Source organism: Calliphora vicina, chromosome 5 (assembly GCF_958450345.1).
Source record: "Calliphora vicina chromosome 5, idCalVici1.1, whole genome shotgun sequence".
NCBI classification, from domain to species: domain Eukaryota; kingdom Metazoa; phylum Arthropoda; class Insecta; order Diptera; family Calliphoridae; genus Calliphora; species Calliphora vicina.
Window position 1 is genome coordinate 80809134 of NC_088784.1, and position 24148 is coordinate 80833281.

The 24148-nt window shown below is 29.8% G+C and overlaps 1 protein-coding gene across 6 annotated transcripts in view; it reads left to right on the top strand.

Moving 5' to 3' along the window:
- The window catches only part of Arms (Ankyrin repeat-rich membrane spanning), a 91437-nt gene that overhangs the window by 17887 nt on the left and 49402 nt on the right, over positions 1-24148 (top strand). Inside the window, exon 1 of one of the 6 annotated variants that reach the window (XM_065514524.1) lies at positions 2541-2775. The exons of 2 other annotated variants lie outside the window; for them this stretch is intronic. In XM_065514524.1, the coding sequence (XP_065370596.1) occupies positions 2572-2775 (204 nt within the window). In that variant the 5' untranslated portion in view covers positions 2541-2571. Of the gene's footprint in view, positions 1-2540; positions 2776-20390; positions 20524-24148 lie in introns of those variants that run through there. 3 more of the 6 variants (XM_065514530.1, XM_065514529.1, XM_065514531.1) reach the window with 3 other exon arrangements.

The following is a 24148-nucleotide window of genomic DNA, read 5'->3' on the forward strand; positions in this document are numbered from 1 at the left end:
ATCTATCATTAGATATCCATACTCTCTATATTAATGACTTAGTAATCCCGATATAGGTCAAAAATATGTCAAAAATCGAGGTTGTCCTGGTTTTTTCCTCATATCTCTGCTATTTGTGGACCGATTTTGCTGATTTTAAATAGGAAACTTCTCGAAAGCATGTCTGACAGAATTATTGAAGATTTGGATCCCGAAGATATCTGGGGTCTTCAGAAAATTGATTTCAACAGACAGACAGACGGACATGGCTTAATCGACTCCGCTATCTATAATGATCCAGAATATATGTACTTTATAGGGTCGGAAAATTATATTGTGGAAATTACAAACGGAATGACAAACTTCTCATGAAGGTGAAGGGTATAAAAACACGTTTGCACAATTCTTGAACACAGTACCAAAATAAAACTGTCAATTTTCAAAGACATTAAAAAAGAAATGCTGTTACCGAACTTATTTTAATCTAAACACATTAATAAGAGACACATTTACGAACTAATTAAAATTAAAATGGTACCCATTCTTTTTTTCGTTATTCAATATTTTTGTGTTGGGACACCGGTGTCCCCGTGGTCGTCAAAGTGTTAAATAACCATTTTCAAATCCCAATATTAGTCTACTTTGATTTTTTTAAACTCATTTAAAACTCTTGGAAGTTCTCATGGTCACAAAGGGATCAATCAGCTCCCCATATTTTCCTTTTCTGTTTTGCTTTTAATTGTCACTTATCTCATTATCTTATTGAACTGTTATTGTTACATATTACTCTTTTAATATAGAATGATGTAGTGATGAATTATGCTAATTGTAAATAGTACCAGTCAGTTTGTTACCAATAAATAAAAGAGCTAAATTTCAGTATGATATTTTTACTGACTCATCAGTCATGAGTGAGTGAGTGAATGAATAAGTCAGGCCTTGTATTTTTATATATATAAAAAAGGCCCAAAAAGTCGATCGTAGTAACTGTGTATATATTCTGGATCCTTATAGATAGCGGAGTCGATTAAGCCATGTCCGTCTATCTGTCTTTCCGTCTGTTGAAATAAATTTTTTGAAGACCCCAGCTATCTTCTGGATCCAAATATTCAATAATTCTGTCAGACATGATTTCGAGAAGTTTCCTATTTAAAATCAGCAAAATCGGTCCACAAATGGCTGAGATATGAGGAAAAAACCAGGACAACCTCGATGTTTGACCTATTTTTTCAATATCTGGATTACTAAGTCATTAATATAGACAATATGGATATCTAATGATAAATATTTCAAAGACCTTTGCAAAGACGTATATAAGACCATAGTAAGTTGGACCTGCAATGGGTCAAAATCCGAATAATATTTTTTAACACGAATTTTTTTTCACAAAAAAAAAAATTAACAAAAAAGTTTTTTTTTTAAATTTAAAAATTCCAAAAAAAATTTTTAAATTTAAAAAATTGAAAAAAAAATTCGAAAAATTTTTTTTACAAAAAATGAAAAAAGTAACTTTGGAAAAAAAATTTTGTTTACCTAAAAATAAAATTTGTATTTTGAAGTATAATTTGGTGAAGGGTATATAAGATTATCGGTTTAATCTATCGTTATTTAAACATAGGTCAGACAATAGCTTGGACATATTTTGCCCATTTTCAATACCAAAGATTTCGGATGAGAAGACAATATTTGGAAAAATTTGTATTTCTCTAAGCGTATTATTTATTGTGCCTTCAACAGACATACGGAAGGACCGAGAATATATACTGTTGAGGGCCTACTACCACTATTTCGATGTGTTACAAAAGTAATGATAAAATCTTTTTTGAGTTGGTTATAAAAAGCCATATTATCATACTCATCTTTTGCGAACAACTCAATGCTTTGAGTTGGAACTGTTGCTTTTGTTAATAAAGACAACAAAAAAAGTATAAAGTACTATTATAGCAAATGTTTCATCTCTGCTTTTTAAGTAATATAAACAAAGCAACAAAAATAAAACTGCTCAAATTCATGACAGCTTTCTTTCTCTATTTTACTCTAGTCTACTCTACGCTGCTCTATATAATTTGGTACTACATGCTTATATACAGTACTAGAGTAGAATATTATTATTATTCATTGTTGGAATATTTAGAGTCATCATAAAATAATATTATTTTTTTTTATATTTATGTGTCTACTAAACAGTCATGTTTAGTTCCTAATCTGAAACAGAGAGTAAGAGAAATGTAGGAAGAAAATAATGAACTGAACACGAGATTGCAAATTCTTAAATGAAATAATAATTGTGATTTGAAAAATATAATTTATTTTAAAAAAAAATTTTGTTTAAACAAAAAAAGAAAACGCAAACAAATAAATAATATAATAATAAATTAGCAACTAATTAACAAGATTTAAAATGTGATTGACATTTAACGTGTTTAAAAATGGCTTTGAAAGTCAAAATAGAAAATAAAATTTTTTAAAGTTATGTGTATAGCAACAAAAAAAATAGCAAACAAAAATATTTGTACATATGTATATAAATTAACAGTTAATGTAATGTGTTATAGTAAAATTGTTTAATGTAAAAAAAAATTTTGTTTAAAAATGCGAAAAACACCAAAATTGGCCCAAGTTGGCCGTGCCTATTCAGAAATGTCACCTTTGAATCCGGCCTCAACATCAACAGTTGCCGTTAATTCGACTTCTTCCACATCACAGGGACATCGTGGATCACTTTCAGGTTATGGTAGTCTTTTTCCATTTGGTTTTCTACGCAGCTCATTTTCAAAAGCCGACAATTCTTTGCAGGTATTCAGTTTGTTTGTTTTTATTTGAATAATATACAATCTGTTGATCATAGTGTAATAAAAAAAAAGAAAACATACTGTATGTCTGTCTGAATATGTACTTAATTTGCCACACTTAAGACACACGAAAATTAAACAAAGTGTATCAAATTTAAACACACTTTACCCGTTATCTGACTACCGCTAAGTAACACACAAATTTGCATAATGAAATTTAAGTTATCAGAGGCATCGGTTTGAGTTGTGGCCATTTTCGGTTAATTGATATAATAGCAAAATAGCAGTAGTACTTGCTCTCTCCCCCCTTGCTTGCTTGCTTAAAGTTTGAGCGAAAATTATTTGTACAGAAGTCGTAGCCTGCAAGTGTGATTACCAAGACAAGGATTTTCATGCACTAAAAAATTCAAAATATGCGCTTATAATATGCACTATAAAGATAGAAAATATGCACTAAAAATTACAAAAATATGCAATAAAAACAAGTAAGAGAGCTATATTCTTATATACCCTTCACCAAATTATACTTTAAAATAAATTTTTTTAAATATTTTTAGGTAAACAAAATTTAAGTTTTTTTTTAATTGTTTTTAAATTTTTTTTTTTAAATTGTTTTTAAATTTTTTTTAAAAAAAGTTTTTTCGAAATTTTTTTAAAAAAAAAATTTGGAAAAAAATGTATGACAATTTTTTGATGAAAAAAAAATTTGGGTTAAAAAATATTTTTCCCGATTTTGACCCATTGTAGGTCCAACTTACTATTATAGCCTTATCTACATCGTTGCAATGGACTTTGAAATATCTATCATTAGATATCCATATTGTCTGTATTATTGACTTAGTAATCCATATATAGATAAAAAATAGGTCAAAAATCGAGGTTGTCCCGGTTTTTTGCTCATATCTCCGTTATTTATGGACTGATCTTAAATAGCTAACTTCTCAAAAGCATGTCTGACAGAATTATTGAAGATTTGCATCCCGAAGATATCTGGGGTCTTCAGAAAATTGATTTCAACAGACAGACGGACATGGCTTAATCGACTCCGCTATCTATAAGGATCCAGAATATATATACTTTATAGGGTCGGAAATGAAAAATGTAGAAATTACAAACGGAATGACAAACTTATATACCCTTCTCACGAAGGTGAAGGGTATAACAAGTTTTTTTTTTGGAATATTGTGACACTGGGCCAAAAAGTAAAGTGTTGAAAATTTGAGCCAAATCGGACGATTTCGAAACGTGCATCGATGTAAAAGTTCTGATATATGCAAAATTTTACTATTTATATGAAATAAATAGGTGAAACTCGTTAATATTTTGCATTGTTTTCCAGAAATATGTTGAAAATTTGGGTCAAAATTATCTAAAACCAAAACTAGCGCTAAAATTCGCTAATACCCTTCACCAAATTATACTTTAAAATAATTTTTTTTAAATATTTTTAGGTAAACAAAATTTAATTTTTTTTTTAATTGTTTTTAAATTTTTTTTTTGAAATTGTTTTTTAATTTTTTTTAAAAAAAGTTTTTTCGAAATTTTTTTTAAAAAAAAATTTGGAAAAAAAATGTATGACAAAAAAATTTTTTGATGAAAAAAAAATTTGGGTTAAAAAATATTTTTCCCGATTTTGACCCATTGTAGGTCCAACTTACTATAGCCTTATCTACATCGTTGCAATGGACTTTGAAATATCTATCATTAGATATCCATATTGTCTGTATTATTGACTTAGTAATCCATATATAGATAAAAAATAGGTCAAAAATCGAGGTTGTCCCGGTTTTTTGCTCATATCTCCGTTATTTATGGACTGATTTTAAATAGCAAACTTCTCAAAAGCATGTCTGACAGAATTATTGAAGATTTGGATCCCGAAGATATCTGGGGTCTTCAGAAAATTGATTTCAACAGACAGACGGACATGGCTTAATCGACTCCGCTATCTATAAGGATCCAGAATATATATACTTTATAGGGTCGGAAATGAAAAATGTAGAAATTACAAACGGAATGACAAACTTATATACCCTTCTCACGAAGGTGAAGGGTATAACAAGTTTTTTTTTTGGAATATTGTGACACTGGGCCAAAAAGTAAAGTGTTGAAAATTTGAGCCAAATCGGACGATTTCGAAATGTTCATCGATGTAAAAGTTCTGATATATGCAAAATTTTACTATTTATATGAAATAAATAGGTGAAACTCGTTAATATTTTGCATTGTTTTCCAGAAATATGTTGAAAATTTGGGTCAAAATTATCTAAAACCAAAACTAGCGCTAAAATTCGGAAAAAATTCAAATTTTTCAGTTTTTGTAAAATTTTTACTACTAACTAAATACTTTTGCAATTAAATTCAAAAGAATCGAAATGTGTACGTAATTCTACTGGATACTTTTCTTTAAATTTAGCAAAACGAGATGGTGCCTTTAAAAACACTTCTTTCCATTCGAAATTAATAAATCTATATCTTCAAATTGTGATCTAATTTCTTCGGCTACTCGATGTAAACCATGTGCTAAACATGCTACATAAATAAGTTTTGAATAAAATACCTTTAGCCTATTTACTGGTATAAAAATATAAAAAAAGAAATTTAAATATGCAATAAAATGGAAAAATATGCAAAATATGCATTTATAACAAAATACGCAACAACAAATCGATGCCATTTTTTTTTTTGCAAATTCTTCGATTCGGAAAGATAAATTGACAAACGTGATTTTGAGTTACTAACTACAAATATGCATTTGCATAGAAATCCTTGCACTAGTGATTACTAACTGGCCCATTAGTAATCACCAGGGCCTATAATCATGGAGTCTTCATAGACTAACCGTAATATGCATTCTCTACGCATTCATATAGAGCAAGTGAATTTTCTCTACATTTTTCTATTGGCTAGAAGATATAAAGAGTGAGTCGAAAAAAACTTATACTTGTCTTAAGGAGTGAGATCGAAAAATTCTTAACACACGTTTTTCATTACATTTTTTAACCCAAGTATTATTTGAATTTTTTTTTGATCAAGTTACCTTTGAAAAACATGTCAGTTATTATGTGTAATGTCAATTATATTAATTTTTTTGTTAATCTGATTAAAATGAGTGACCAGAAAAAAGTGCGTACTGAAATTATTAAATATTTTCAACAAAACCCAACTTGGTCTTACAAAAAGTTGGCCAAGCATACAAAGGTCTGCCGTCAAACTGTTTCCAATGTTATTAAACAGTACCGGGAGAACTTGTCAGTTGATAGAAAACCTGGTTCAGGTAGAAGGAATGGTCCACATGATGTTTCTAAAGCCAAAAAAATAGAACGCATTTTCAAAAGAGCTCCCAACACATCCGGTAGGAAAGCAGCCCGGTTAGCTCAGTGCTCGGACTATTTGGTACGAAAAGTTAAAGCTAATGCAGGTTTAAAAACATACAAGGCTCAAAAAGTTCCTGACAGGAACGCTACTAAAAATTTAGAGGCCAAAAACAGAGCACGGAAATTGAAGTCAAGTTTTATAAAAAAATATTCTTGCTGCATAATGGATGACGAAACGTATGTTCTGGCAGATTTTTCGCAACTTCCAGGTCAAAAATTTTATGTTGCTGATGCTCGAGGGAATGTTGAAGAAAAGTTTAGGACCCAAAAGCAGACAAAATTTCCCAGAAAGTTCTTGGTATGGCAAGCAATATGCAGTTGCGGCAAAAGAAGCCACTCATTTGTTACAACGGGCTCTATAAATACCGAAATTTACATCAAGGAATGTTTACAAAAAAGGCTGCTTCCATTCATAAGACTTCATAATGTGTCCACTTATTTTTGGCCTGACTTGGCATCCTGTCACTATGGCAAACAAGCCCTTGAGTGGTACAAGAACAATAATGTGGTATTTGTACCAAGAGAGGCAAATCCTCCAAACTGCCCGGAGCTAAGGCCAGTGGAGAGATATTGGGCTCTTGTTAAAAGAGAATTGAAGAGTACAAAAAAGGTGTCCAAAAGTGTGGTAGATTTTAAACGGAGATGGACTACATGTTCGAGCAAAGTGACAGAAAGCACTATAAAAACGTTAATGGAAGGGTTTCCGAAAAAGGTTCAAAATTTCATCACTAGTGATTAAAACTATAAAAATAATTTTTTTTGTAAATTGTAATAATAATTTCAATCAAATAAAAAAAAAATTAAAGCTGTAAGTTTAGTGGTTTCTTTTTTATAAACATATATGTATGTTAAGAATTTTTCGATCTCACTCCTTACTTAAACCGTTCAATATAAAAATTCTCAAAAATACGAAAATTTATCCACCATTTCCGAAATCCTCCCATTAAAGATTTTATAGTTGCTTCCGTTACCTTTTTGGACGAGATATCGGGCATGGCCCGGGATACCTTTCCTGTGTTCTTTAATTCTTTTTTTACAAGAGCTAAATACCTTTCCACAGTCCGAAGTTGTGGACATTTGGGTGGATTTACCTCCAGTGGTACAAAATTCACATTATTGTTTGAATACAACTCAAGGCCAACTCTACAACTCTATAGTTTCATGACGCCAAATCGGGCCAGAAATATGAAGGCACTCTGTGCTGTTTTAAGAAAGGTAAATACCGTTTTTGTAGACACCTTCGTGAGAAGGGAATATATAAGTTTGTCATTCCGTTTGTAATTTCCACAATATAATTTTCCGACCCTATAAAGTATATATATTCTGGATCCTTATAGATAGCGGAGTGGATTAAGCCATGTCCGTCTGTCTGTATGTTGAAATCAACTTTCCGAAGCCCCCAAATTGCTTACATACACGATTCATACATCAATATCTTCGGAATTTTTCCGACTCGATTTCTATTTAAAGTAAGTTGGACCTACAATGGGTCAAAATCGGAAAAAATATTTTGTATCCCGAATTTTTTTTTCACCAAAAGTTTTTTTCGTTAAATAATAAAAAAAAATTTAAAAAACAAAAAAAAAAAAATTTAAAAAAAACAATTCGAAAAAAAAATTTTCCAAAAATAAATAAAAAAATTAAATTTAAATTTAAAAAATTGTAAAAAAACAATTCGAAAAAAAATGTTCCAAAAAATAAAGAAACAACTGGAAAAAAAATTTATTTTGTTTACCTAAAAATATTTAAAATTTTTATTTTGAAGTATAATTTGGTGAAGCGTATATAAGATTCGGCACAGCCGAATATAGCTCTCTTACTTGTTTTTTTATAAAATTTTATCTTAATTTTTTCACTCGTTCTTTTGCTTCTGGCATTGCGATCTGGAACATTCAGAACTTTATACGACTTCAACCCAGCAATTGCTTTGGCTCTACGCACAAAGGAATCAGTCCATTTAACTAAAAAAGAAAAAAAATAATTAATGAAATTCTGAAAATATAAAACTTGTTTCGCCCTTTTAGTGATTCAATTTCCCATAAGCATTATATTTGATTGAGATCTCAATCAAATCACGTACCTCATTGGACTGTAACCACTCGGTTAAAAGCATAGAGTTGTGTTTGGGGTCATTGTCGAGCTGTAATCTCCAAACAAGGGAAATATTTTATACAACGGATGGATACATAACATAATTTGGGTCATTATAGAATTCTAAGACGATCTTGATATATGAGCGAGTCTAAGAAGAATCCAAACATTTTATGTTAAGGAGATAATGTCCTTAGGGAACACGGACACTAAAAGTTATTGCTATTAAAGATCTTATGTGTCCAAAAAAAGGAAGAAAGTTTTGAATCCAAATATATGTAATATTTAACATGTCACCTTATAATTATAGCGCACCGACATAATGTGTCTTCTAATTTGTTCATTATTAAGATAATTTGTTAGTAGTATTGCTGTTTAATTTTATTCAGCTTTCATTATCTGCATTATCAGTGTAACATTTTAACTGATAATGTGTTGTATGTAAAATATATAATTTATAGAATTTACATACACGAAAATAATGGCATGAACTTCAGGTTAGATTTTATATCATCTAACAAAGCAGGTGAATTCTATTTATTGTTGCTTATCAAATGAAACTGAAATACGGTAGTACATATAAGTATGATGAAGATAAATTGTGGGAATTTACACAAATGAAATGATATTGTCATTATAGTTAAACAGAGTAGTGTTGCCAGTTGGGATATATTAGACTAAATATAAACTTTTTAGGAAATAAAGTTGATAATATTCTTAATTTTTGCTGTTATAAACGATCTGTAGCAGAAAAAAATCATTTAAAATAGGACAATTTTCGATTTCTAAAAAAAAAATTCAAATTTGAATTATTAAATGTGTTGTTTGCTTATTTTTTTGTGGCTATTTAAATTCTTTGGTATTTTTAAGTTTGATTAACGTTTTTTTTCGAAACTCCTGGCAACACTGATTAACAGATACAAATTGTAATATTCGATAGAGCGTGAAGTAATTGGGAACTAATGAATGACAATTTTAAAGTGTTTTATCATGAAGCCTATAGCAGTGGAATATATTTAAAGCATGTAAACGAACATGTTTTTACATTTTCATTTGTAAATACTAAAGCCACTATAACAAATATTAAATTGATTGGATAATTTTACATTTTCTAATGAACAACGGACATTATCCTGAGCCTAGAGAAATGTGTTAATTTGGCTTTTTACATAAAGTACCGAACATTTTTTATGTTCAAAATGAGCCGTGGGAGTACCAGTACTTTTGAATGTGAAATACATAGTGTCATAGAATTTACGATCGTATTTATTTTTCCATCCCTGGTATGACGTTTTCAAGATTTATTTTTTTGTTATTTATGGCTGACTTCAGGGTTGCTCTACCCAAACGGAATTACAATTATCCCAAAAATCCAAATGTATTTATTTCTTTAAAAAAAAAATTGTCTGAAATAAAATTGGAAAATTCTGTAATACAATTAGAAATTTTAAAGTTTAAATTAAAAATTCTGAATGCTAATAGAAAATTCTGAAATACAAATGGAAAATTCTGAAATAGAAATGAAGAATTCTGAAAAATAATTGGAATATTCTGAAATATAAATGAAAATTTCTGAAATTCAATTGGAAATTTCAGAAATACAATTGGAAACGGTGTAGAAAGTATAACCGATAAATTTCAGTATTATCACATTTAGAAAGGCTTTGTATTCATATGAATTTATTAAAATTTGATTTCGAAAATTGACTTCTAACTAGTTAAATAATGTTTATGCCTCTATATTGCTATTGTAGTACTAGGAGACAGTCCCGAACTAGTGATTTTACCCATCATTTAGGGTGGGAACTAGTTACTTCAATAGCTACGTGACTAGTTATTTAAACACGTGCATGTCCTAAGCCCTTTTTGATTACAATGAGACTGTCTAATAGCTGGTCCAAAGTAGGCAACGCATTGGATTCAAATACTGGTTACATAGCGTCAGTTACCTTACTAACTACCTAGCCAGTTATTTCAACATGTACGATAGCTAATTGACCTCAAATAGTAAGATAAAAAGACATATCATAGACAGTCCAATAAACAATTGCTTATAAACAAATCTTCCTCCGACAACTCTCCAATATATTGCTTCTGGTGGGTAAAATAAAGTACAGTACAAAAAAAGTTTGAAGTGACTTTACCATAGGTTACTAAGAGACAGTAAAGGGACTATTGACTTCATGCTATGTTACATGGGATATCAGTATACTTAAGCAAAAATAAAAATAAACTATATGAGAATTATATCAACACAATTTGTATAAAACCAGTTTGTACGAATTACTCACAAAATGTTTAAAGTGACTACACTCCAGATTACTTAGAGACACTTAAGTGGCAATTGTATTCACGCTAGATTACTTGGGATGTATAAAGTAACCAATTTTCTTCTCTCTGCACTACAAAGAGGACATACGTGTCAAATGACCAAAATATATAAATTGGAGTCAGCCATGTGATAAGACATTTGTGACAATTACTGCCTTTAAGGGATACAATGACTACTTCCTTAACTGCTGGGAAATTCGTATACAATGTTGCAGTATACCAGTCATTGAATTTGACTATCGAAATTGATTTTGATCTACATATACACACAGCCTCAAAGTGAGTAAACACCACTGAATTTTTTGATTTTTTTTAAGATCATGAAACATTATATTCCGACTTAAATCAGCACAATCTCCAACAAACCAAAACTTTTAAATTTTAATTTAAAAAAAAATCAAATAATTTGTGGTGTTTACTCACTTTTGTGGTATATGGAAAAACAACTTGTAACACAGATTTATAAAAACACAATTTCAATATTCTAAAGGCCGGGGAAAATATTCCCCTAGTTTGGAGATTACAACACGACAATGATCCTAAACACAGCTCTAGCATTGTAATCGAGTGGTTACAATCCAATGAGGACTTGTTTTGAAGTGACCTGTCTAATATTTAGATCTCAATCACATACAAAAATAAGGACTCTAAATTATTTTGTGATGCAGTTTTTGTTTCCATCCAGGTTCTTCAAAGGTCTGCTTCCTTTGAAATCTTCTTGTATCTTTGGAATATGTTTGTTAATGGACGAAGCTTCTAATAGAGGATTCGACGAGATAAACGCTTTGGCTCTCGTCGGCTAACGACTTATTATTATAAAGTAAATACAACGGATGTAATCCAAGCAGATGAATTCGTTGGCTCTATAAGTTAGGACTAGCTACTGAACATAATCCGACTAGATAAATGCTTTGGATCTCTGTCGGCTAACAGAGATAAGGGATACAATCCAAGGATATAAATTCATCTGTTCTCATCGGTTAAGTACGATTTATTGGCTATGGCTAGCTAATGAGTACAATCTGACGAGATAAATGCTTCGGATCTCGGTCGGCTAACTACAAGTTATTGGTTATGAAGATGCGGTTATTGGCTATTTAATTGGTTCAATGCATTGGCTATTTAATTGGTTCAACAAGAGATATCGAACACTAGGCCAAACAATTTTTGTAAAAGTGAAACCTAAGTTTCCATTGTTTTAAATAATGAACAGCTTTTAGTTTGTTTTCTATTTTCGGAATTTAAATAATGTAATTTTGTTTGATTTAAAAAAAAATAAATCGTGAATAAAATCGCGATTTTTTCTAAATTTAAAAAAATAAAAATTGAAATGTTCAAATGATTTAGAAGGTTATGTAGTCAAAAAATTTTACTTTTTCTATGTTTTACTGAAAATATAATATATTTACTCGTTTATTAAGGAAATACTAAAACAAGTAAGAGAGCTATATTCGGCTGTGCCGAATCTTATATACCCTTCACCAAATTATACTTCAAAATAAAAAATTTAAATATTTTTAGGTAAACAAAATTTATTTTCATTTTCCAAAGTTGTTTTTTAATTTTTTTGAAAAAAAAAATTTTTCCAATTGTTTTTTTAAATTTTTTTTTTTTTTTGTTTTTTCCATTTGTGGACCGATTTTCTCGATTTTAAATAGCAACCGGAAGAATTCCGGAGATATTGATGTATGAATCGTGTATGTAAGTTATTTGAGGGCTTCGGAAAGTTGACAGACAGACGGACGGGCAGACATATGGACATGGCTTTATCGACTCCGCTATCTATGAGGGTCGGAAATGAAAAATGTAGAAATTACAAACGGAATGACAAACTTATATATACCCTTCTCACTAAGGTGAAGGGTATAAAAATAAAAAATTCTTAAGAATTTGTTTGGATTTTGACCTATCTATTGAATATTTAGAGAAGTTTCCATTGTATTGTCAACCACTGTATAACATTACCCCTCATGGTAAAGCCCTTTATAGATTATGGTTAATTAATAGTCTTTCTTCATACCATGTTAGTTTATTCAATCTACTACCGCTGAGCCAATATTTGTTTTATTGTTTGGTTTTTTTTTTGGCAAAAATCATATACATAATTTATTTTAATTCATTCCATAGTAGTTTATGAACTTCACTGTTTGTATTGTTATGACAATTTTTATTTCCTCCCTAAAGTATGCAATGCATTTAAATGAATTTCCTTAAATTATTTTCTAAATAATGATAAAACTAACTAATCTGGTGATTTTTTATTATTTTCTATTTTTCTTCTTTTTTTTAACAACATCATCGTAAACATCTTTAATTGACATGAGTTATAAATATAAATATAAGGAAAAAATCTTTATGATTTTATTTAAATATGCAATTAGTTTTCGTTTATACGGGTTTTTATCGGCTGTTTTTTTATTCTTATTTCTTCAAAGGGGGAATCTAATTGTTGCTGTGTACTTCTCTTGTCAAATCACCGTCATCATTATCATGATGAACAACTGAAAACGTTATTAAATGTTTTTTATTTTATAAATACTTACAATGAAACTACAAACGTTTTGTATTTTATATTGAAATTATTAATAAAAAAATACTTAAGATCATTTTAGTTTCAATTCTACATTGTGCAGTAAAGTGTTTCAGTGTTTTCAGTGGATGGTTAAAGGGAATTTAAAGAAAATAAATACGGAACTTCTTAGAACAAATTTTCAAAATATGACCTAAAAGTGTTAATAATGTTCGGTTTTATGTGTCGGTTTCCAAAACGGAAGTAATGGTGTTTACATAATTTTGTTACTTTACCTTCTTTGTAAATATTATTCCATTTTTCTATTTTGCCATTATCTATTAAATCGAATGTTTACCTTACTTATCTAAACTTTGGTTTCCAAAATTAATTAATATTCCAATGTTTGGCTATTTTACTGTTAAAGTTCAAAGAAATGTGCTTTAAATTAATTTGCACACCATATTGTAGTTTCAGTTAATCTGTGGTGCATTAGAAAACCACAACATCAGTTCCAAACGCTTTGTGCTAAATTAAAAAAAATAATTTAAAAGTTTATCCTTGTGTTGTACCGCTAAGAATTTAAATACCTTAATTGCCCGCAATAAAATAAAAATAAAAAAAAAGTTACAAACAATTATCTCAAGCGCTTTATAAGTAATTGTGTGGGCTTGTTTTTATGCGCCTAAAACGTTGAATAGCTTTGTGGTATTTATCCTATTAAAATCATAAAATGGAGATGTCACATGGTAAAACTTTTAAGAAAATCCTAAAGGCTCGTTTAAAAACACCTTCACCAGATGTAGAGGTATGTTATGAATATTAAATTGCTCTTTTTTGTCTTACTTTAGAATTATGTGTATGTTCAACAATTGTTTCATAAATATTTTATTTAAATTTAATGAACAATTTGTAAACCCGATTTTCGCGACTTTTTGAATTTCCCGGCCCTTAACTGAAAGATCAACACTGTTGCTGTCAACAGGCATTTGTCAGTTGACTCTTGTCAACATTTTAACAAGCTGCGTCAGAAGATTCTACATATTTCATTTCCGACCCTATAAAGTATATATATTCTGGATCGTTATAGATAACTTACATACACGATTCATACATCAATATCTCGGGAATTCTTCCGGCTCGGTTGCTATTTAAAATCGAGAAAATCGGTCCACAAATGGCTGAGATATAATGAAAAAAACAGGAAAACCTCGATTTTTGACCTATTTTTTTACCTATATCTGGATTACTAAGTAATTATATAGACAATATGGATATCTAATGATAGATATTTCAAAGACCTTTGCAATGACGTATATAAGTTGGACCTACAATGGGTCAAAATCGGACAAAATATTTTGTAACCAGAATTTTTTTTTTCACCAAAAGTTTTTTTTGATAAATATTAAAAAAATTAAAAAACAAAAAAAAAATTTAAATTTAAAACAAAAAAAAATTACAGTTTAAAAAAAATAAATTTAAAAAAAAACAATTCGAAAAAAATTTTTTCCAAAAAATTAAAAAAAGAACTTTGGAAAATATAAAAATATTTAAAATTTTTATTTTGAAGTATAATTTGGTGATGGGTATATAAGATTCGGCATATCCAAATATAGCTCTATTACTTGTTTAGTTTGTGTTTGACAGCCATTGATAGCAATGACTTGAGGAGAAATTGGAAAAAAGTGAATTTCGTCCGATCATTAAGCTATGGAAATACTATGGAAACTCGGCACCATCTATTTCAATGGTAAAAAAGTGCTTTACTGAATTATGTATCACTTGGGTATGAGAAAGCTTTCCGCAAGATGGCTGTCACGTTTGCTCACATTCGGGTGTACGAAATGGTGAACACATGTGCAGTTTCTATGGAAAACAAGTAAGAGTGTTATATTCGGCTATGCCGAATCTTATATACCCTTCACCTTTTTTGTGGATGCATTATTATTTTTTATAATTAGTATATATGTATGTACATTGCCCACTTTCAGCATACAGCATCCTAAATTTATCAAGAACACAAAAACATCAACAACGCCAAACGAAACAAAACACCAAAAGAAAAAACAAAATACGCAAGGCAATGAAACCAACACACATCCAAACATACGTTTAATTGTATAAAAAACAACATCAACGCCAAAAGAAACAAAACACAAAAAAAACAAAATACGCACAGCATGCACATCCAAACATACGTTTTGTTGCTTTTTTGTCAAAGCATGCAATACATTGTGTTTTTTGATGAAATTTTCAGAGGTTGTCTCGGATTTTTGCTCATATCTCCGTTATTTATGGACGGATTTTGCTGATTTTAAATAGCAAAATTCTCGAAAGTATGTCTGACAGAATTGTTGAAGATTTGGATCCCGGAGATATCTGGGGCCTTCAGAAAATTGATTTCAACAGACAGACAGACGGACATGGCTTAATCGACTCCGCTATCTATCAGGATCCAGAATATATATACTTTATAGGGTTGGAAATGAAAAATGTAGAAATTACAAACGGAATGACAAACTTATATATACCCTTCTCACGAAGGTGAAGGGTATACAAAAATCATGAATTAGGCTACGAAATGCCACCTCTTCCGCCCTATTCTACAAAAATATCTTATACTTGTATTAAGTTAAATAAAATTTAAACCGTTCAATATACAAATTCTCCAAAAATACTTAAATTTATTCAAATATTGTACAAATTCATTAAACATTAAAATATTGGCATATTATTTGGTATTTATAAATTTACTTTTTCCGGAAATCCTCCTATTAAAGATTTTATAGTTGCTTCCGTTATCTTTTTGGACGAGGCACGAGAGGGATGGCTTCATACATTTTTGTGGAAAAATTATAAGGAGTGGTCGTAGAGCATTGAAATTTTGCACCGAAATTTGGTACATACATTTTTTGAAATAAAAAAAGAACGCATTCTAAGTTTTATTAAAATTGGCCACGCCCACCGCATACCGCCCATACAATCCAAATCGATTTTTTCGCAGTAAATGTTTCCTATGTAAGCAAAATCTAGAAATTTGGTACATACAATTTCTGAAACAAAAAATCGGTCACGCCCACCGCCCATGAAACACATACATAGATACGAATTTGTTTGATATTTCGTTTATCATTCGACAAAAAATTTTAAGTTTTCGTCCTGTTCCGAAAACTTCCGAGAACTAATTAGTTTTTAATCGAAACAAGACAATTCCAAGTTTCATTTTATTAAAAAAACAGCTTGGAGAAAGTGGGGCTACATTTGAGGGATTTTTTCCATGGAAAATCAACAATTAAATAATTTTTAGAGGCTTATAGATTCGGGCATATCTTCATATTGGTTTATGATTTGAGGGGAAATTTAAAAAAAAGAATTCGTCTGCACATTAAGAAAAAACATGACTCAAATAAAGGCTATGCTTGATAAATACTACTTCCAATGATAAAAAAAGTGGTTTACTGAATTTCTGGACGCCCAGTTGAGGTCTCTACACCCGAAACAATTGAACAAATTCACGATATGGTGTTGACCGATCGGAGATTGAAAGTGTAATAGATTATGCATCTCACATGACTCAGTGGTTTCAATTTTGAATGTTTCCAAACTTGAAGAAATAGCTCGGCGGAAAGAGATTTTTCTCCAACGCTAAAATCATCTCAATAAAAATATCTATTTTTATCTAATATTATTTTTTGGAAGGGATAAAAAAAATTGGAGACACATTGGAAAAAGTGTATAGCGCTCAAAGGAGACTATGTTGAAAAATAAAATAATTTTTTTATCCAAAAACATGTGTTTCATTCAAAATGTCACCTATTTACGCCTATAATGATTTTCCACCTACAAGTATCTTCTAGCGATCCCTGAATTTTTGCCTTGTATGTGCTTTTGTTAAAATAGGTTTTCCGAAACCTTGAGACGAACAAAGGACCTTCATGGGGTATCAATATATCAGATATGTATATGTATTCATGAGCAATTTTGGTATGGAAAATATAGGAATATAGGGTCCATACATAAATGGAAATATCTATCTAAAACCCTCTTTTTTGGAAATATTTTTGGCTGTGCCTTTTTAAAATATATACAAATATTCTTTATAATTTAATTCAAATCCTTACCTACCACAATATTGATTAAATGCGTTATTTATTCTAGACGGGGGAATACAAATTCAATTAATTAACACAAGTATTGTACAATTTCTTTTGGTTGTTACAAAACTTTATTGATTTATTTCAATTTATTTATCCATTTGTACATTGCATGTTGATTTATAAAGAACATCAATAAATTAAAGACGACATCACAATGTCTACTAAATAAAAGAAAAAACAAACGTCAAAATTCAATACAAGAAAAACAAACGTCAAAATAAAATTCATATGATTGCTTTTTACCATTTCATAGTTTATTATTATTATTGCTGTAAATGATACAAGTAGATATATTAATTGTAAAGTAGAAATTTATTGATATTAACAACATGGAAAAAATCATAATAAAAAACAGTATTAGTACAATTATATATATGCCTGTAGTATTAAAGAGTAGAGTAGAATTTGAAACCTTAATGAAAGAAATCATTAATATTTTTAACATGACAACAGAAAAAGAGGAGAGTTTTGAAATAATTTCCTGAGAATTATACATACAATAATGTGAAGACAGTGACGTATTATTTAATGAATTTAAATTAAAAGAATAATTATTATATATTGTATTGTATAAATATTTATATTAGCTTATAATTAATTTTATATTTACTATTTGTACATATTTTATGAGTTATGTTTATTGAATAATTTAATAATGATTTTGAAAACATATACAAAATATATTGGGGTAGATTATGTTTAAGTTAATGAAATTACAAATTTATTATAACAATTTGCATTCTTTTTAATGTTAAGATTTCTAATAAAGTGTCTACTATTTACTTACTAATACTTGGGATATGTACGGTTAATTTAGCAATGTCATTATAATGAAAGTGTCATAGAAAATACAACTCTGCTGGTTTTTGAGTAAATGATAACTGAATCCACTATTAATATAAAGAATAGAGGCAATACAGTTGTATTCAAAAGTCACGGCCCTTGCCTATTTGAAAGGGCAACACTGCTGCTGTCAACAGGTATCTGTCAGTGGACTTCTATCAAAATTTGAACAAGCTGCTTCATTAGTTTGTTTAGTTTGTTTTTGACAGCCATTGATAGCTGACTACCGCGAGACTAAGCTTGATAAATACTATGGGAACTCTGTACTATCAAATGATGGATTACTGACTTTCGTTCTGAAAAATACCTCTTATAGTTTTTCCGTACCTGCGATTTAAATTTTGAAATTTTCGAGAAAAGCCAATTATATGGCCATTTTTTGACGAATATGCTCTATTTCCTTACTGTTATGAATTTTAAGTAAAATCTATTCAGAATATTATAGCCCAAATAATTCTAAATAGACTCTGAAAGTTTTATTAAAATTGGAAAACGTTCAACCTTAAATCGTGAAGGTCAAAGGTCAAATTTTTCAATATTTGGAATTTCTAAGTTAAAGATATCGGAATGTTATTTACTTTTGGGCCGATTTTGATGAAACTTAAGAGAATTATAAAATGAAGTCTAGTATTTATAATAACAAAACAAAAATGGAATGGAAATTAACCCTTAATGGCACTTGTGGTTAAAATAACCCCACTATTGAAATTGACAAGGTTTTTTATGATTTTAAAAGTTTGGTGTCATTTTAACCCCAAGTGCCATTTAAGGGTTAATTTCCATTTTTGTTCTATTATTATAAATACTAGACTTCATGTTATATTTTTCTTATGTTTCATCAAATTCCAAATATTGAAAACTTTGACCTTCACGATTTAAGGGTTAACGTTTTCCGATTTTAGTAAAACTTTCAGACTATATTTAAAATTACCTGGACTATAATATTCTGAACAGATTTTACATAAAATTCATAACATTAAGGAAATAGAGTTCATTCGCCAAAAAAATTAGTTTTACTCGAAAATTTGAAAATTTACCCGGGAATGTAGATAAAAAATTCCCTATTCCCGGGAATCAAAAAAGATCGGGAAATTAAAAACCCTACTCCCAACTGAGGACTATAAAACTGAAACAATTGAAAAAATTCAAGATAAGGTGTTGACCGATCGGAGATTGAAAGTGCGAGATATTGTGGAAGCCATAGGCATCACACATGGCTCAGTGGTTTAAATTTTGGATGATCACTTGAAATATCACTTCCGCAAGATAGTTTGTAGTTTATTTCTTACAGAATTTTTCTTCGATATCAATCGATATCAAACATTTTAATGATTCACTTGTACTCAAATCTCAAAATATTCAGCAGAGAATATTTTTTATGATTTCGTTATAATTTGCAGCATTACTTAAGCTAACTGTGACTATCCTTAAACAGCCATAAAAAACCTCTTCTTAATGACTCTTTCTTTTTTTACTTACACACTTGTCTTTGGTCATTTTCTTTGTCTTATAATGCAGATGAAACAAATTTATGACCTATCTGTTTATAAGAGTTACCAAAAAAAAAATAAAAAATCATAACGAAAAACAGAATTTTTTTTAAAACTCTCTACAAAACTGTCTTTCACCTCAAAATTTCTTGTATATAAAAAATCATGAAGAGTGATGATGATACCAATAAACAAAAACAACAACGGACTCAATCCCAAAATCCGTTGTCACCATTATTTCCAATAACACCAACAAACAACACAACCAACAGTCCACAAAATGATTTGTCTACTGATACTGATGCTGCTGCCACCACCACCAACAACACCAGCGACACAAAATTTGAACAAAATATTCATAATCCAATTCAAAGCCAAAGTACTCGTTACTTTTCACCTACAATAAGTGCATTGGTGCGCGGATTACATGATACTGGTACCCTACAATTGCCCTTGTTTGAAACGGATGATGAGGAGGAGGATGAAGAAGAAACTGAAAATCAAAGAAAAAAGAAACAGGATGATGATGCGTTAAATGATGAAACAAAGAAATTAAATACCCAGAATGATCATGATCAAGATGATCATGAACAGCAGCTGCAGAAACAAGCATTACTTAAACCAAAATCACATTCAGTTATAAATTTTCTGCATCATACAATTTCACCCAATACTCTTAACAATAGTTCACCTAAAAAAACCGAGTTAACAACGGAATTAACTTTACCACACGGTCACGACCACCAGCAGCAGCATCATCATCACCATCATCATCTGTTTCATCTTCATCCGTCATTACCACGCTTTGTGGTGGATCTTGCTGGCGATCCTGCTGATAATAATAATGGTGATCCAGCTCATAAATTGGTCGAATCACATGCTCCGCCTAGTCCGGGGGGAGCACGTCGTTTGAGCCAATTTAATTTTAATTTGAGACGTTTCTCTCATGCCACGGTACTGTTAAACATTCTCTTTCTTCTTCTTCTGTGTTCAAAATCTTAATCCTTTTGTTCAATTAATCAATGTTTTTTTTTTTTTTGTTTTCTTGAATGGCCTCTAAACAATTTTGCGCTTTTACTCACTTAACACTGTTTTTTCTCCCAAATGCTTTAACTTTAACCTATCAACCTGTCTTGTTGGATTTGATATTGGATTGGCATCTAGAAAAAATTGGAAATTTTAAGAAAATAAGAAAAAATTACAAATTAGTGAGTGGTAAATGGTAATATATTTAAAATGAAAAAAAAATACAAAAATAATTAGCAAATTTTATTGAAAATTGGGGGAAAATGATTCCCGTATATTTAATAAGACATATTTTTTATACGCTTCAGCATGTAATTTGTAGTTTATAAATTTTTCATTTGCGACCCCATAAGCTATATATATATTCTGGATCGTTATAGGTAGCGGAGTCAATATATATCCATGAAATCAGCTTTCCGAAGCCCCCAAAATAACTTACATACATGATTGATACATCAATATCGGCAATAGTCCCGGTTCGTTTGTTCGTTCTATTTAAATTCGGGAAATTTATAAGAAATGGATAAGATATAAGCAAACAACCACAACTACTCTAATTTTTGATCTATTTTTTTTACCTATATCTGGATTATTAAGTCATTAACACAGACAACATAGATATCTAATGATACACATTTCAAATACCTTTCGCCACAGAAATGCGGACTGACAATGGGTCAAAATCGGGAAATATATTTCTTTACACGACTTTTTTCAGCAAAATGAAAGTACTATTAATATCCTTTGCCTGATTTTACCTCATACAGTAACATATATTAATGTTTATTTCAATGTTCCTAACCAAAAAGTACCATAAGAACAAAAAAGTGTATCACCAAGTCTTTTTTTAAAAAGGACCTAGCATTTAATAATTTAGATTCATTATAGGCTCTCACTTCTCTCAAAATGAGCCTAATTTCATGTTTTTAGTTTACTTTATGTTGATAATTTAAAATGTTTATATAGAAATTTCCGAAATAGCCATTAGAAGAAATAAAAACGTACCAATTAAGTCCCCTTTTGTGAATTTAAACTCGAAATCATGAGTGTTTAATTTGAGGTTTCTAGGTTTAGAAGAATAAAAAAGTACGATACGACACATCCGTTTTAAATTACCATTAAATTCCCCTTACATGACCTCATTTCATTCCAATTCAAATGAATTTGTAAAAATGAGTTGCAATTATTTTCCAATTCAATCGAATTTGTAGAATTCGTTTCTAATTCAAATGAATTTGTCAAAGTGGATTGCAATTCATTTCCAATTCGTTTGAATTGAATAGATTTTGAATTAATTCAAATGAATTTGTAATTTCTACATTTTTCATTTCCGACCCTATAAAGTATATATATATTCTGGATCCTTATAGATAGTGGAGTCGATTAAGCCATGTCCGTCTGTTGAAATCAATTTTCTGAAGACCCTGTCAGACATGCTTTCGAGAAGTTTGCTATTTAAAATCAGCAAAATCGGTCCATAAATAACGGAGTTATGAGCAAAAAACCGGGACAACCTCGATTTTTGATCTATATCTGGATTACTAGGTCATTAATATAGACAATATGGATATCTAATGATAGATATTTCAAAGTCCATTGCAACGATGTAGATAAGGCTATGAGTAAGTTGTTCAAAATCGGGAAAAATATTTTTTAACCCGAATTTTTTTTTCATCAAAAAATTTTTTTTGTCATATATTTTTTTCAAAAAAAAAAAAAAAATTAAAAAATTTGGAAAAAAACTTTTTTAAAAAAAAAATTAAAAAACAATTTCAAAAAAAATTTTTTTTTGAAAAACAATTAAAAAAAAAATTTTATTTTGTTTACCTAAAAATTTATTTTAAAGTATAATTTGGTGAATACTGGTTTTACCCGATTTCTTTCTCCCCATATAGATTGGAATTTCAAAACACAGATAGATGGAAGTACTTTTTATATCTGTTTTAGTTTCAAAATAAAGTAATGTTTTTTCAACAAATTCAGTTTTATTGAAATAAGGGAATTAATATGGTTAACATTTCCCAAGACTCTTCTAAATAAATGTCAAAGGATGACAGCCCAATTCTTGTCATTTCATCATTTTACAGCCAATTTACTTCCTAACCTCAAATTTACCCACTAGGAACTAGGAAATTACATTATGGAAGGGAGGCAAAGTCAGAAGTATTCAGTTTGAATCACTGACCTACATTCCGATTTGCCAAGCTTTATGAAGTGTCAAATTAAAAAATCCAAAAACGATATTAAAATACATACATTTTAAATTATGGATCGTTTTTCATGACAAGTTAGAATTTGTTCTGACTTTTAAAATAGGTTCACAAAAACAATTAATCAACCCTATCGGCAATAACATGTGAAATTTATGTTCCCATGAAATATCCATTTCCGTCGAAGGGGAAATTGCTATCGTGATATTCCCATTAACTTTTCATTCACAATAGTTGATTTTGTTCCTAACAACTGTTTATTGTTTGCAAAATTCCATCTAAAAATTTCACAACATGGGAAATTTTTTCACTTGAACAAAGTTGATGAACGAAAAATGGGAAAAGGGACAATATTTCATGTGAAATATCGATTCGCGATAGGGGTGAATAATAAAGTCTTGTTCCGACATGAATAATTTATCAGAATTTTGAAGAAAATTACATTATAATCATGATATCATGAAAGTGAGAACAGCAATAAACTTTGGTTTAAATTTTTTCTATAATATTCATATTTGAAGTTTCTCAAAAGGTCATCTACATGTATTGAAGTTAGCACAAGTCTGGCCTAAAAATTTTTGCTTGAAACTCTAAAAACTTTTGTTATTTCTTCTCCTGCTATTGTTTCATGATTTCTTACTTCCTTTTCAATCATTTTGTTACATACATTTCGTTTAAAAATAGCCACAAAACTAAGTTACATCTTTTAAACTCACTTTTGTGTTTGAACTGAAGAAGTCTTGTTCACAAGTTTAAGCTCCCCTCCTTCGTGGATGCACTTTTAGAATAATGACATGATCATGATTATAGTGTTTGTCTATTTTGCTCATTCTTGTTCAAACAATGTTTGTTTTTTTTTGCTGTTGGATTGTTATATTTAAAAATAGCCAATTGTGGCTATCCTACCTTCTTTTCTCATTTCATACTGATGTTGAGATTTTTTTTTAGACAGAGTTTTAAATGTATTTAATTATATATTGTTTAGTTTTGCAAGTATTATTAAATTTTAACTAAAATATTAGGAACTGCTCATCTTTTGAGCCCAAGAACGAATCAAGCCAATATCGGATACTCTGTGCCAAAGTGAAGTGTATTCCAGAGAGATTTGCTTCCACCAAATACAGAGAATTACCTTAGCACCATGGATATTTGGCTTTGGTGTCGATTCGGCTGATTGGACGGGCTTCACATACGATCTCTTACGCTTCGGATTATCCTTATGGATTCATTTTTCATCCTAAGTAAAATTATTTTATTTTATAGCGTTCAAGCATCACAGCCACATTTTTCGAATTAAAGAAGTAAAACAAAACTTCTCGCATATGATGCTTTGTTGGAGCAAA